Source organism: Lissotriton vulgaris, chromosome 2_2 (genome assembly GCF_964263255.1).
Source record: "Lissotriton vulgaris chromosome 2_2, aLisVul1.2, whole genome shotgun sequence".
NCBI classification, from domain to species: domain Eukaryota; kingdom Metazoa; phylum Chordata; class Amphibia; order Caudata; family Salamandridae; genus Lissotriton; species Lissotriton vulgaris.
Window position 1 is genome coordinate 282464536 of NC_141688.1, and position 15556 is coordinate 282480091.

The following is a 15556-nucleotide window of genomic DNA, read 5'->3' on the forward strand; positions in this document are numbered from 1 at the left end:
TCAGCAGTTTTTCATAATGCCCTATTCACTTCACATGAGCACATCACTAGCCTCTCATTGTCGCATACCTCCCCTACAACTGTTCTCCTGTCTCAGTCACGTCCTTCTGCCCCCGATCCTCTCTCCCACTACCCTTGTTGCATACCTCTGCATTCTGAGCATCTCAGTCTTTAGAGTACATTTCAATTTGCGATTTGGGAAACAAATATACAAAAGGTATCCGCTGCTGGTTACTATTACTGTAATAGGAATACTATTACATAAAATAAAACTATAAATTTGCTGGTGGTGGGGGGAGGGAGGTGCTTGAGCACGAATAGGCGGATGAAGAGTGCCAAGCTGTAATATGACTGTATTCATTTTCAGAGGGGCCCTCGAGAGCCTTTCCTTTCTGCTATTATTCACGCTGCACTTTTTTCCCCGTACGGAAACTTTGTTTTCTAATCTATATTTCGATCAACAAAACTTAAAGCTCTAGTCATTTCCCTATGATATGTGGAAACATACCTGACAAGGCAGTAGCATTGTTTTCTGTAAGATCCCCTGTACTACACTGAAATAAACCTTTCGACACGCTAACAGCAATCCCTTTGTCTGTGCCTGAGCTGGGCTGAGCTGATCCTGTGCACACCTGGGCGTGCGCTCTGAAGATGTAGCAGCACCCAGGGAAGGACGTAGCTTGAAGAGGTACCCCCAGAATCACTTATCTGTGTACATCTCAATTTCACTACAATACCTATACATGTTTATGGGGGCTTCTTGGTTGATTATTTGGTATTCGTTCCGTATATAAAATAAGTGCATTGTTGGCAATTCAAGTTAGGAGGAGCCCTGTTGCTGCATACATCAGTTTTGTCAGGTAATGCTCAACATGTGTACTCCGCCTTTATTTTTAGGGAGGCGTTGTGGAAGCATATTTTAGTTTGAACGCGACAATCACAGCTTTATATACATATGGAGCTGCATAAAAAACTCTTACCTTTTTAGGTCTCGCTGGCCTAGCGTGCATGCGCTCCTCGCTCTGCGAGGCTTATTGTAATCGATAACATTTCTGTAGTGAACTTGTAGCCACGCCCATCTGTTTGATTACCTGGTGTCATCGTTTATGCTAAACGCTGTCTCGTAATTGCAAATCATTCTTCTTGGTTACCGCCCTGTTGCCTTTTTCGCTGGCCCATCCGGACAGAATCGTGTACTGGCGGCGTTATACTGTCTCCTTTGTTTAGTCGTGTAAGCACTTTTTTTTCCATTAGGGGCTTTGGAAATGGCGGCTCTTGTTTATTTTTGCATCACGCTTTCACTTAAAGTGAAAGGGCGATCCAATTATAAACAATCAGCTGCCTTTGCGCAATGGCGGCAGCCCGTCCGCTATATGAAAATGCATAAATAAACAAGCATTTTGCAATGCAATAGGTCCCGCATTTACGCATGTTTGAGCTATTGGCACTGTAAATGACAATGCCGTTTATTTATGTTTTCAAAACATAAATAAAAGGCATTATCATTTACAATGCCAGTAGCTTAAACTCGCGTAAATGCAAGACCTATACCATTGCAAATGCTTTTTATATATCTAGCTAGCTATCTTTTAACTATATTTATCGGTTTGTTATCTTAACTGTTAAACGATCCCAAAAGCTAGACCTTCTGGCTATGCCAATGCTTGTTTTCACTTGTGCCCTCCAAAATTGTCAGGTGCATGTGTAGATATTTATAGAGCAGCAGTAATGTTATTTCTGTTATTTTTTCACGTGGTTTGATTCATGTCTGTTGTCCCCAGGTTACAGTATTTTGCTCGTGGCCTCCAAGTATATATTCGACAGTTGCGCCTTGCCCTACAAGGAAAAACGGGTGACGCATTGAAAACGGAAGAGGTAAGAACTCTGGCTGCAACTGTGAACTGCTGCTGGGTGTATGTTTTGCAGCTCATAACCAAAAATCTGGACTGGAGTACGTTCTAGAACTTAATATCTTTATTAATTAATGTAGTAATTTCTCTTGTATCGCCCTCTCCTGTCTTCGCACATTTTAACTCTGTGTGCTAAGAATAACGCTTAAACCATATCCCATTGAGATTTTTAAGTGAATGGTGGGCTTTTACAGATAGTGGAGCATTATATTTTTCTCATTTAAGTATATGTGATTACATGCAGCATTGTAGGTTACAGTCTAAGTTACTGAAGGAAGGGTGTCCGTGACTTTCTTGGCCATCATTTACTTTCGACAAATCACTTTACCATTTTATTCTAGTAATGGTTATCTTGTTGCTGAACTAGAAAATGCTACTCAAAACAGTCAACCACCTTTGTCTGGTATCTTGCCCGCTCATGTTGCTGGTTTGCTGGACCCCATTCGTGGTTGTCCGTTTTTTGGTACAGATACCTGCGTTTGACTTGACACTAGGAGCACACAACCAATTTGTGCTGGAATAGCATTGCTAAGTGTTTTGTTGATAGGTGGAAAAGAAAGGCTTGTGTGCAGGAGATTATTAAATATACAGGGCACACAATTTGGCAGATATAGTGTTTTTAGGTCTCGCCTGTCAATGCGCTTGCGAGAATATAGGGGCTTATCCAGAGGTTAACCAAACTGGCAATTTCATCCAGGCCTGTGAAAAGCAAGCTCAATGCGCAAGCGCATTGACATAAAGCGCGTGCACATCAAAGCCAACCATCTGCCGCCAGCAGCTACACTTGAAAGGCATCACTCCGCCCCCTGCTGCATCAAAGGCTTTCGTCTTCTCTTTTCGAGAGCCTGCGCTGTCCTCATGCATTTCTCCTCCCCGTCACCATTTGTCTCTTCAAAGGCTCCGCTCCCTGCCTGCACCACTCTCCTACTCTCCTTCTCCTACTCTCACCTCCCATGGAGCGCATGGCACTGCTTACATTTTACTTTGGCCGCCGTCAGGCCGTCTCTTGCGTTTTTTTTCTATGGCCGTCCTTTCCGCCCTCTTATCACCGCAGCGCATGGCACTACTTACATTTTACTGTGACGGACATGTAGGCACCACAAACACAATTTTATTTGGTTTCCTTCCCGCTTCATGGTCGGCCGCAGCACTTTACACACAAGCAACGCTCACCCACGACCACTGTTTGCTTTACTGTGAATGCTCTCTGTGTCGTGAATGCCTTGTTAGAGAGAGGCGGGAGGGCTGACTTTAGAAAGCGCATTTCTTAAAGGTGCACATACTCACAGACGGTGCATGGAAGCTGCTTCTCACCTCCTTGGCTTATCGCACCTCACTCAAAAATTGCTACAACGCGTCATCAGAGGCCCCACGCATTGCACTGCGCACATAACGTTTATGTACACTGGAACCGCGCTTCATGTTTGAGCGCGGCGCACCAGCAGCGATTTATTTTCAGTGCACTGGGTACTATATACAATAGATTTTAAACTTTCTATGTTCCCCTCCTCAACCTCTGGAGAGCGGGGAAGGCCACAGAACCCTTCTAAACAGCACTCTTCTTTTTCCCTTTTTGCTTTCTTTGCCTCTCCTCTGTTCCTGCTTGCCCCCGATTCCTTGCCCAGCCTCTAATTGTTAGCCCTGTCACTGTTTCTTTCTCTGACCCTCCGCCGCACTTGCTTGATTTCTGTAAACCTAATATGTCCCCTTTTTGGGTGACTTTCTATGACCCTGCTTGTTTCACCTGCCCCTGCTTGCCCCAGATTCGTTGCCCTGCTCTTGCTTGCTTCCCCCCCTTCTCTGACGACCCTTTATCCCTGCTTGCTTTCCCCAGATGCCTTGCCCTGTCCCTGATTCTCTGTCCTGTCGTTTGCTTTCTCTGGTCCTCCTGTCGTTCCTTGCTTTCGATGACCCTCCTCTGTCTCTTCCTAGTTTCTCTCTCCTGCTTGCTTCACTGTTGCCGTGTGCACGTCCCCGCTTTCCACCCACCCCCACCTGTCCGTTTTGCACTCCCTGTCCCTACTTGGAATCCCTGCCCTTACAGTTCACTGGTTTGTGTTCTTCAATGCCTCGACTTGCTCTCCCGCCTCCGTATGCCTTCCCATCTTTGCTTGCTCTTTCTTGTCCTTACTTGCTCTCCCTGCCCCCGTCCCTTTCTAACCCCCCTATCTAGCTCTCCCCTGTCCCTGCTTGCTCATCCCTGCTCTACCTTCCCTCCCATGTGCAGCTCTCCTGCTCTTTCCCTCTCTGTCCCCCTGCTCCTTCTCCCACTCTCCCTGCTGCACCCGTTTCCCTACTCCCTCCTGCCTGCGGCTGCCTGCTGTAAGTAATCCGGCCTCTTGACTATTACTCGACTTCGTCTTTCCCTGGAGAGAGCTGATGCCAGCCGATCGTCCTAATGGTACTCCTTTCATCCCTTTCCGTCTGTGCCTGGCCAGTAACAGGGATGCGCTGATAAACAAGGACACCCTGATGTAGTTGTGCCTAATTTACTGTGGCATGAGTGTGACTTACCCTTGCGTACCAGGGACAGCTCCACATGGAAATGACGCGCACAGATGCCTAGCCTCTATTCCACCTCATTCCGCTTTCTTCCACCAACCTGCACTTCCTGTCTCTTTGTCTCGTTTTTTTATATGTTCTTTTTCATCCGTACTTTACCCTTATGCCACTGTTTCCCCTCCATCCTTGTTTTTTTAGGGGATTTGTTTGCATGTTTTGACGTGGCTGCATTTTCGTCACAATAAAATACACTGAACATATTCTTCACAAAAATTATTTACAATAGTTTAAGCTATTATAAATTACAAGAACTTATATTTAAGTATTAATTATTTAAAAAAATTAAAAGCCATTTGTATTTGTTATATGAATACATTTAAGTCGCGTACATACAAAACATGTGGCATTACAAATGCTATAGGTGTCACATTTGAAAAAGTTAAAAGTATTGGCATTGTAAATGACAAAGCTATTAATTTTGCTATTTTCAAGACCAACACATAAAAAAATTGTCAAAACCAATAGCTCCAACTTTTCTAATGCGAGACCTATAGCATTTCCAATGCTTGTTTTTCTCTCTTCCTTTACATCAAGATACCACTTTATTAACTAGCTTCTGAAGCAGTTTGCAGTGTACACAAAACCATTCTGATCACTCTGTGCACTATGACGAGACTGACTTTATATTACATGTGGTGCCCCAGTCAGAATAAGTATTGTGTTAACTTGAAGGGGTTTGGTCTTTCGGCCCCCTTCTCCTAGGCTTCCATTAAAACACTTAGGCTTCAGAACCTCTGGGCATGGCTGCAAAAAAGTCAGTTTCTTTAATCACTTCCTTATTAGTACCTATTTAATGCCAACGTTTGGCCTTAACTTGATTACCTAGATGGTGGCTGAGAAGGTTGTTTCTGTACCATTGGCTGAAGAATTAGTCACTTGTATTGTTTGTCCTCAAAACGTGTTGAAAGTTTTCTTCAGCATTGTTAAGGACCTTTCAGCCCCTCATGGCAAATTCCAACATCCTCTCCACTCTACTGAGCTTCAGTTGTTCTTCAGGCTTTGTCAAAATTGAAAAAAATGTTTTTGTTCTCTGGCATCCCTAGACACTTCTTTCCTTCTGTTCTCATTAACCTTCCCCATTTTTGTAGAAATCTGAATGTTTGTTTTTTCTTATGTCCTCTACTGTTGTGGACAGGAATCTGGTGTCTATCAAATCTGACTCTGTTCAGATCGCTGTTTCATGAAAACTATTAGTTATTAGTATGGCATAGGAGACCATCACTCTTATGCTTACTGATAAACGAAATATCTCTCTGGTGTTCAGTGGTCTATACAGACTCAAAGACAACCTACCATTTTTGAACTAGAAGCCTAGTCCATGGGCCATTATTTGCCTATATGTTTTCTCCTATTCCCTTTGAAAATAAAGTAATGTTCAGCCAATTGTGAACTTTCTCTGTTTCTGGAAGATAACAACACATCTTGGAATCTGCACAGCATTGCTACATCCTTAGGCACTGAATGGAGACTGTTCTGATGGTTGCTTTAAACAACCTCTAAAGGACACATTACAAATACCGGCAACCTTCTTCCATTGTAGGCGTGAGGGATTTTGTCATCGCCTAGCTTTATTCTAATCATGGTGGCTACACTTGAGCATTTTCCTCTGTTTTGTCATATTTTGCAAATTTTCCTGTAGTATTCTCGACTCCATTTTTGCCTTTATGTTCATGATTTACTTCAATCCTCTCATCTCTTATGTTTGCCTCCGCTTTCTCTTCTGCTAATGATGAAGGCACTCAATTGTTTGGTTGGAGTGGTGTTACTGCCAGCCTACTTTCAGTTTTGTTGAACATTAGCCATCATCTGGTTAACTTTGAACTACCTAGAACTAAACTTTGACAAAATAGAGTTCTGCATCCTAGGGAAAACTTCCACTTTGAGCTAGGCCACAAAGCGTCCAAACGCCAGCAAAGACCATTCCTAATCTGGAGTTGGTTTTCCACCATTCAAATTCTCAAACTCCAGGTTAGCTAGTTGACTGCAGGGCTCTTGGTCTTTGATCTGCTATACCTTGTCATTCTGGCCTAGTCGGATGCTGTGAGAAAGTGCCCTCTTTCTGCATGGTAGCCCCACCTTTTGCTGAACTGCTAATGTGCTTAGTGATGTGCTTTTACTGAGTGTGCCCTGGGCTCCTGCTAATCCGGTATCCAGGGTGTAAGAAACTGCCTCTATATTCACTGCACCAAAGTGAGGTACAGTGTGTATAGAGTCCAATGGTCTCCAAAGGTTTGGCAGAGGTTAAAGTTAGAGGATGAGCTGGGTATCGTCGACTTAGGAGATGATGTTGAGGTCGTGCTGGCGGGCCACTTGTGCGAGGGGGGGCCATGTAGATGTTGAACAGTGTCGGGCTGAGGGATGAGCCCTGAGGGACACCGCAGATGATGTCGGTGGCTTCGGATCGGAAGGGTGGGAGGCAGACTTTCTGGGTTCTGCTGGAGAGGAAGGACTTGGTCCAGTAAAGGGCCTTCTCTTGGATTCCGGCTTCTAGGAGGCGTGTCTTTAGAGTGCAATGGCAGACCGTGTCGAAGGCGGCCGCAGGAGGATGAGGGCTGATGTTTCGACTGCTGTCTAATTGGTCCCTGATGTCGTCTGTTGAGGCGATGAGGGCTGTCTTAGTGCTGTGGTTTCGTCTGAATACGGACTGGGACGGGTCCAAGATGTTGTCTTCCTGGTGGCGGGCCAATTGCCTGTTGACGATTTTCTCAATGACCTTTGCCGGGAACGGGAGCAGGGAGATGGGCCTGAAGTTCTTGAGGTCCTTGGGGATCCGCCGTGGGCTTCTTGAGGAGGGCGTTTATTTCGGCGTTGTGAGAAGTTGGCCTGATATGTGGTGTTTCCAATTCTGGAACCACCTTGTATCAGTCCAAACAATCCCTTATGGTGTCTGGTTGTAAGTCAACCTTGTAGACAAGCTATCCTCGGGGTAGCATGGACTTAGCAGCCTTAAAGGCTTAACTTAAGAGGTCGTGTTAAGCGAGCTGTTTTACCACATACAATCCTGTAATACCAAATGAAAGGACACCACACAATTATATGTTATAAAAATATATGTGTTTATTTCTAAATTAATCCCCAGTACTCTTTATGAGCAAAGGGGCACAAGCGTTAAATCAAAAGCACAGTATAACATACAAAGTTGCACAATTATGGATGAGGGCGGGTGGCCACTCAAACCATATACTAAAAAAATGGTAAAAGAGATACCAATCGAACAGTGGTTAGGCCTAGGGCCTAGAGAATCGCTGGGAGCAGTCAGGACTAGCAATGCGGAAGTCGGGTTAAGCCCGCAGGACTCGGGTGCAGCACGTAAAGTGCGGCTTGCACCAATACAATGATAATGGTGCGTAAAAGTTACACAAAGTTAGTTTAAAGATACTTCCGCTGAACCTAGAGGAACAAAACTTAAGACACAGACCCTAGAGGTGTGTACCAGTTTAGGGACACCGGCGTTGCAATGTTACCTCACCCACAGGAAGTGGGTGCACGGGGTCGAAGTGGCGTCTGGTTTTGACACGCAGGTTCTTGGTGCTTGGAGCTGGAGAAGCTGCAGGCGATGGGAAGCAGAAGTGTCCGGTGTGATCCAAGGGCGGATCGAAGTCTAGATGAATCTGAAAGCAGAGGGGACAGAGTCTGGGTCACTCAGCAGTGACCAGGGTGGAAGCAGGACGGAACCCGGCAATGTCGGGTGCAATCAGATGGTTGTCGAGAGGCTTCTCTCCGCTGTCACGTGGGCTCTGGGGCATCTGCGACGTCCAGCAGCAGGTCACGATCTGTCCCACGCAGGCTCTCGCCGTCAGCACCGTCGGCTTCAAGATTGCAGCAAACAGCACTTGGCAAAAGCAATCCACGCGGAACCGAGAGATTGCTTCTCACTCAGACCAGGAGGGTCAGAGTGGGGGCTCCTCCTACCCAGCACCTCTGTGACCGCCTGGAACCCTTCCATACCGGTTGCTCCCTCAAGCTGCCTGGCGCCAGCCCGTGATTGCCCACAGCTGCTACCAATCGCTCCTGCATACCGCAATTGACATTTGGTATTGTAACTATCTCTGCAGTTAAGCGCATTGTGCATTTACCCCCATTTGACTTTTAGCGAGCTGTATTTGCTGTGAGTGCTATTTTCGCCTTTGTATTCTGTGGCTTTAATTCGCGCTCCACTTGCAGCCTGGTTTGCTCTCTCACCCTGAGGCTCAGAGGGGACGCGCTGTTGCTCCTTCAGCTGTGCGTGTATTTATTTGGCTCTGTGCTTCCCTGGGTTTCGATATTACACCCACCCACCATCTTGTGGTCGTGTTGACCCCTGCCCCGCCTCCCCGCTACCGCCTCCCTGCTGCCCCTCCCACACACGAATAGAGGGCTTTCCTCCTACCCAGCACCTCTGTGACCGCCTGGAACCCTTCCATACCGGTTGCTCCCTCAAGCTGCCTGGCGCCAGCCCGTGATTGCCCACAGCTGCTACCAATCGCTCCTGCATACCGCAATTGACATTTGGTATTGTAACTATCTCTGCAGTTAAGCGCATTGTGCATTTACCCCCATTAGACTTTTAGCGAGCTGTATTTGCTGTGAGTGCTATTTTCGCCTTTGTATTCTGTGGCTTTAATTCGCGCTCCACTTGCAGCCTGGTTTGCTCTCTCACCCTGAGGCTCAGAGGGGACGCGCTGTTGCTCCTTCAGCTGTGCGTGTATTTATTTGGCTCTGTGCTTCCCTAGGTTTCGATATTACACCCACCCACCATCTTGTGGTCGTGTTGACCCCTGCCCCGCCTCCCCGCTACCGCCTCCCTGCTGACCCTCCCACGCTCCGCCCCCTCCACTGTCCATTAATGTCAGATGGTCCCACGCGCAGCGTCCACGCGCTACGTACACGCCGAAGGTGCGCCAAAGGTAAGCCCGTCTACGCCCGTCTACGCCCGTCTACGCCCGTCTACGCCCGTCTACGCCTGGACCGCGCCCAGCGCCAGTCCCCCTGCCCCTCGCGCTGCCCAGCCCTCCCGCATTACCTACGATGCCGCCACCCTCCTAGCCCTTAACCCCGGCCGCTCCCCCAACTGCGTCCAAGCCGCTCCTGGACACACCCATGGACCTTTCTCCTGCTACTCCTGCAAATTCATCGGCACCGACAACACCTCCGCTACGACCACAACACAGATTCCCGACCCCAACCACCTACAATGCATCCTTCTCAACACCCGATCGGTCCACAGACACACCATTGACCTATGGAATCTACTAGACACCATCTCTCCGGACATCTTCTTCCTTACGGAAACATGGATGAATGCTTCCTCCGCACCAGACATCACCATTGCCATCCCGGAAGACTATAAGATCACTCGCAAAGACCGTACCAGCCACACAGGAGGAGGAATCGCTATCGTCCATAAGAAATCAATCCGCATCTCAACCAGCTCTGACGCCAACCTCGCTAACTCCGAACACCTTCACTTCCAGATCCACATCGACCCCAAAACCACACTCAGAGGCACCCTCCTCTACAGACCACCAGGACCCCGCGCAAAATTCAGTGAAGACATCACGGACTTCATCACTCCTCACGCGCTCCCCTCCAAAGACTACATCCTTCTGGGAGACCTCAACTTTCACCTTGAAAAGATCAACGACCGCAACACCGCCACCCTCGTGGACAACCTCGCCAACCTCGGACTTAAACAACTAGTCACTTCCCCCACCCACATCGCAGGTCACACACTCGACCCCATCTTCACATCCAGCAACCATGTCTCCTTCAGCCACACCACGGACCTCCTCTGGACTGACCACAGCTGCGTTCACTTCACCTACAACAAACCAAAAGCCAGCATCCACCTCCAACCTACCCTGCAAAGAAACTGGAACAAAATCACCACGGACCAAATCTCCGAATCGCTCCTTCGAAACACCCCAGCCCTCTCTTCTAACGCTAACGAAGCCGCCGCCAACCTCACCCTATGGTTATCCAACACCGCTGACACCTTAGCACCACTGAAAAAACGTCAAAACAAACCTGGCAGCAAGAAGGCCTCATGGTTCAACGATGATCTCAAGAAGTCTAAGAAACTCTGCCGCTCCCTTGAAAAGGCCTGGAAAAAAGACCCAACCACTAGCACCAAGGACGCCTTCAAAAACGCCACCCGCACTCACCACCAACTAATCCGAAAAGCCAAGAAAACAGCATTCAAGGATCGACTTGACAACAACGCCCACAACAGCAAGGAACTTTTCAACATCGTCAAGGAATTTTCCAACCCCTCGGCCAACTCCAACGACATCACCCCCTCTCAAACCCTCTGCGACTCCCTAGCCTCATTTTTCCACAACAAGATTGCAGACATCCACAACAGCTTTGACAACCAACCCGGAAACCAACCCACCCTACCATTTGCTGATCATCTTCCCCCCGTGAACACCCTTAACGACTGGAACCCAATCTCCACTGAGGACACCATCCGCCTGATGAATTCCATCCACTCAGGATCCCCCACAGACCCATGTCCTCACCACATATTCAACAAAGCAGACTCCGTCATAGCACCGCACCTCCGAGACGTCATCAACTGCTCCTTCAACTCCGCCACCTTCCCGGAAGACTGGAAACACGCTGAACTCACCGCCCTTCTGAAAAAACCCACAGCGGACCCCTCGAAGCCAACAAATCCCTCGACTCCTCACAGTCCGGCTTCCGAGCAAAACACAGCACTGAGACCGCCCTCATCGCAGCAACAGACGACATTCGAACTCTACTGGACAATGGAGACAGTCGCCCTCATCCTCCTTGACCTCTCTGCAGCATTCGACACAGTCTGCCACAGCACCCTTTTACAACGCCTCAATAACATCGGAATCCAAGGAAAAGCACTTGAATGGATCACCTCGTTCCTCACCGGAAGAACCCAGAGAGTCCGCCTTCCACCATTCAAGTCCGAGGCCTCTGAAGTCATCTGCGGCGTACCACAAGGATCCTCACTCAGTCCCACCCTCTTCAACGTATACATGAGCCCCCTCGCGGCCATCGCACGCCAACACAACCTCAACATCATCTCTTACGCGGATGACACTCAACTGATCCTTTCTCTCACCAATGACCCCAGCACCGCCAAAACTAACCTACACGAAGGAATGAAAGAAGTTGCCGACTGGATGAAACAAAGCCGTCTGAAACTGAACTCAGACAAAACAGAAGTCCTCATCTTAGGCACATCCCCCTCTGCATGGGACGACTCCTGGTGGCCGGAAGCCCTCGGAAAAGCACCCATCCCGACAGACCACGCACGGAACCTAGGCGTCATCCTGGATTCTTCACTCTCAATGTACAGACAAGTCAGCGCCCTATCCTCTTCCTGCTTCAACATTCTTCGCATGCTCAGAAAAACATTTCGCTGGATCCCCTCCGAAACAAGGAAAACAGTCACCCACGCTCTGGTCACGAGCCGACTGGACTACGGAAACACCCTCTACGCAGGTACTACCGCAAAACTCCAGAAGAAACTCCAACGAATCCAAAACGCCTCAGCCAGGCTCATATTAGACATCCCACGGAACGAACACATCTCTGGTCACCTTAAAGACCTCCACTGGCTACCCGTCAATAAGAGGATCACTTTCCGACTGCTTACCCACGCACACAAATCACTCTACGACATCGGACCAGAATGCCTCAACTCACGACTGTCCTTCTACACCCCCTCCCGCCAACTACGTTCTTCCAGCCAAGCCCTCGCCACTGTACCTCGCATCAACAAGACCACCATGGGAGGCAGATCCTTTTCATACCTGGCTGCTAAAACATGGAACTCACTCCCCGCCTACCTTCGCCTTACCCAGAACCACCTAGCATTCAGAAAGCAACTTAAAACGTGGATATTTGACAAGTAATCCTCCTCCCCTTCCTAAGCGCCTTGAAACCCTCTGGGTATGTAGTGCGCTATATAAATTCTATGACTTGACTTGACTTGACTTTTCACAGGAGCTGGTGCAGATCTGGAGCAACCAGAAAAGCAAGTTGTATTCAAGTTTTCGTTGGCACAGGGGCCACAAGCCAGCTGGCAAGTGACCGGGCCAACGCGTCGAGCCAGCACAAGCAGAAGGGCCCCACGCAGCACTCGTCGAGTGTGGAGAGGGTAGCTTTGGTGCAAGTGTAGCTCAGGGTTGGGGCTTCTCAAACCCCGGTGTACAGCTTCGAGGGTCACTCGTGGGCTGCACGGTCAGCGTCTCTTGGCCTTTTCAAGATGGCGTGCCCCACGCTTCCGGTCGCCTCCACGGGTCTCAGCTCTGCAGGGACTGTGGATCAGGCTGGGGGAAGGCAGGCAAGCTTTATCTTGTCTATCTCTGTCGCTCGAGTTCCGGCGGGAACTGCAACAAAGCAAGAGTCGAGGGCTGGATGGTGCCTGTTTGCAGAGGGTGGTCACTCCTTGACCACAAGGGAGATTCTTCGTCTTCTACGTTGAGTAGGATGTCGAAGGGTCCAGAATTCGTTTCTTATGTTTCTTCAGGATGATCTGAGTTGCATTGGCACTGCTCCCACTCTTATTCGAATCTGGTGGCCTGGACATCCTGCTAGGTCCCCTCCTATGGGTGGGACCCAGGAAGGGGTTGGTACACCCCTTTCCTTTGATCCAGGCCGCGCTGGGACTGGGGCTGGTGTGCCCTAGAACCGGTTTGGCCGGATTATGCAAGGGACAGCCTTGTGCTCCCCAGGCGGTGTCTAGTTCTTTGAAACCTCCCTGCTACAATCCACTAGCTCCTGTCTGGGGTGGTTTGACACCGCCTTGCGACAGGAAACCCTTTGTCCAGGCCACCATTTGCTGAGTTTCGGTCAGCAGCAGGAGGCCAGACCCCTGTCTGTGTCAGAGGCATCCATTTTGTGGATCTGAGGCTCATTTTAAATCATCCGCGTTTCAGTAAAGTAACATGTCTTCTCCCTCTAGAAGGGTGGAATGCTACCCCCGTCGCCAGAACTGGCGAGGGGGTAGTATTCCAATTCGTATGACACCTTACACGACATGTTTTGATAAAGCCAAACCAAAGTTGCTATATAACCGCGAGGATTATAAGGCGCTTAAGAGTATATGGTATGGCATTATCCCGTATCAGCTTAGGGAGTTGTTCCCGACAGCTGCAGAAAGGCTCAGCTCATGCCAGAGCCTCATCTCACATAAAACCACGCACTCTGCCTCCAGGATTGATAAGGCCTTCCATAGGAGTGGCTCATAGGTTTATATGTGTCCAGATATAGGTTTAGATATAGGTATACTATATCTAAGCAAGGGGTGATTACACCCACTTGCCCCAGCTGAGTGATCAGCCAGTTGTGTCAATTTAAGAACCAGCCAGGGGTGGCAAAAGCTATGCTTCAGCCCCTGGTAGGCCTTGGTGGCCCCTATGCCCTGGGCACCTATAGTGCATGGTACAGGGGCTGACAAGGAGTCCATTTTCCAATTGTGGTATGTACCTATAGTACATGTATTACAAATTTAGAGAGAACAGCAGGCTGGGGGTCTGATTAGCAGGCCCACAGCCTTAGTAAGTCGAAAACCAGTGAAGCAAAAAGCAAAAATTGGGGTGACCATAGGATAGCAGACCCTACTCTCCTACAGGCGTGCTTCCAGCTTTCCGGGAATGTCGCTCTTTTGAAGGAGATAAGAGGATAAAGAGGGCATTACTCCTCTTTATCCTCCTGTTCCCTTTGTAATGCCCCAGTGGGAGTTTTACTTGGTTCTAACGCATCTTATGGGTTAGAACTTTGAGCCACTACATAACTGCATCAAAGCCTGCTATTCTTTAGCAAAGAATGAGCCTCCAGTGGGAAGGCTCGTCCATTCCACCAGGGTGACGGCAGCTACCACTGTTTTAGGACTAGGAGTCCCCCTAAATGACATCTGTCAGGCAGCTACGTGGGCATCGTTGCACACGTTCACCAAACACTACTGCCTAGACCGCCAAGTCTGGAGAGATGGCTTTTTTGGCCTTTCTGTTCTCCAGGACTTTGATGTGTACTTATTTGAAGACCCACCTCCGGAGTTGGTATTGCTGGAGTATCTAGTCTAAGGTAAGGAATCTATAACTGTTTCTTCTGTAACAATAGATCTGTAAAGAACGTAGGTTAGTTATAGATTCCTCAACGCTCCACCCATCCTCCCTGTTCTGTGAAATGATTTCTAAGGTTAAGGACATTCTTTCATTACCTTAGTTTTGAGCACCTGTAATCAGTGTCTTGCATAGCACTGCATTTCTGGCGTGGAAAGAAGTGTACAGAACTGACGTCAACACAGCGTCTATGTCGCTACTGCGACGACATCCCGACGACGAATGTGGAGTTGTCCAACGCCACCTTCCGATGCGCAGGGGTACTGCTGACGAAAAAACTTACTGTATCCAGTCTGACGCCTGGGGGTAATTCTTAGGTAAGGAATCTATAACTAACCTATATCGTTATCGAAGGTAAGTAACTTGTTCATCCACAGCACCATCATAGTGAGTATAGCTGCACTGCTTTACATACAGTTCATGCACAGCATGTGAAATGACAGTGGGCGCACATGGAAGACGAATGGTGTAGCTCACTTAAACCAAAGAATTGTAGTTTGTTTTTCTGAAGATTCAAGTGGCCGCCCCTCCCCAGGTGTCATGAAAAACATAAATTAGTGATATATTACGATACAACGATTTTATCAATAGAACCTAAACACAAATACCAAGCAAGTTGAAAATCTACCTTGGTGGATTGCATTGCAAGCTTCAGGATAACGTGATCTTGAGCCATGCCTAAGTCTTTAGTTATTCCAAACCAATTGCGATGTTATTTCTTGTAATAATGAACATGTGAAATTATTTCTATGTTTTTATATTCAGTAAGTAATGCACATGGTCTTTTAATCGATATGCATATGCTAGGAAACTACTTTTACACTGGTACCTTTTTAAAGAGCAATTAAGTATTAGTGCCACAATGAGGGTACAAAGTCAGTAGCCATGTTTGTTAGTGACACTTTCTTTCTTTTCTCCACAGAACAAAATCAAAGTAGTGGCCCTGAAGATCACTAATAACATCAATGTCCTCATTAAGGTCAGCTATTTGGTTTTGAGT

At 48.0% G+C, this 15556-nt stretch overlaps 1 protein-coding gene across 1 annotated transcript in view; it reads left to right on the forward strand.

The window, feature by feature from the left end:
• API5 (apoptosis inhibitor 5) overlaps positions 1 to 15556 on the forward strand; it is a 130467-nt gene that overhangs the window by 62917 nt on the left and 51994 nt on the right. Inside the window, exons 10-11 of the mRNA XM_086959607.1 lie at positions 1781 to 1874; positions 15479 to 15535. Of these exons, the coding sequence (XP_086815733.1) occupies positions 1781 to 1874; positions 15479 to 15535 (151 nt within the window). The remainder of the gene's footprint in view (positions 1 to 1780; positions 1875 to 15478; positions 15536 to 15556) is intronic.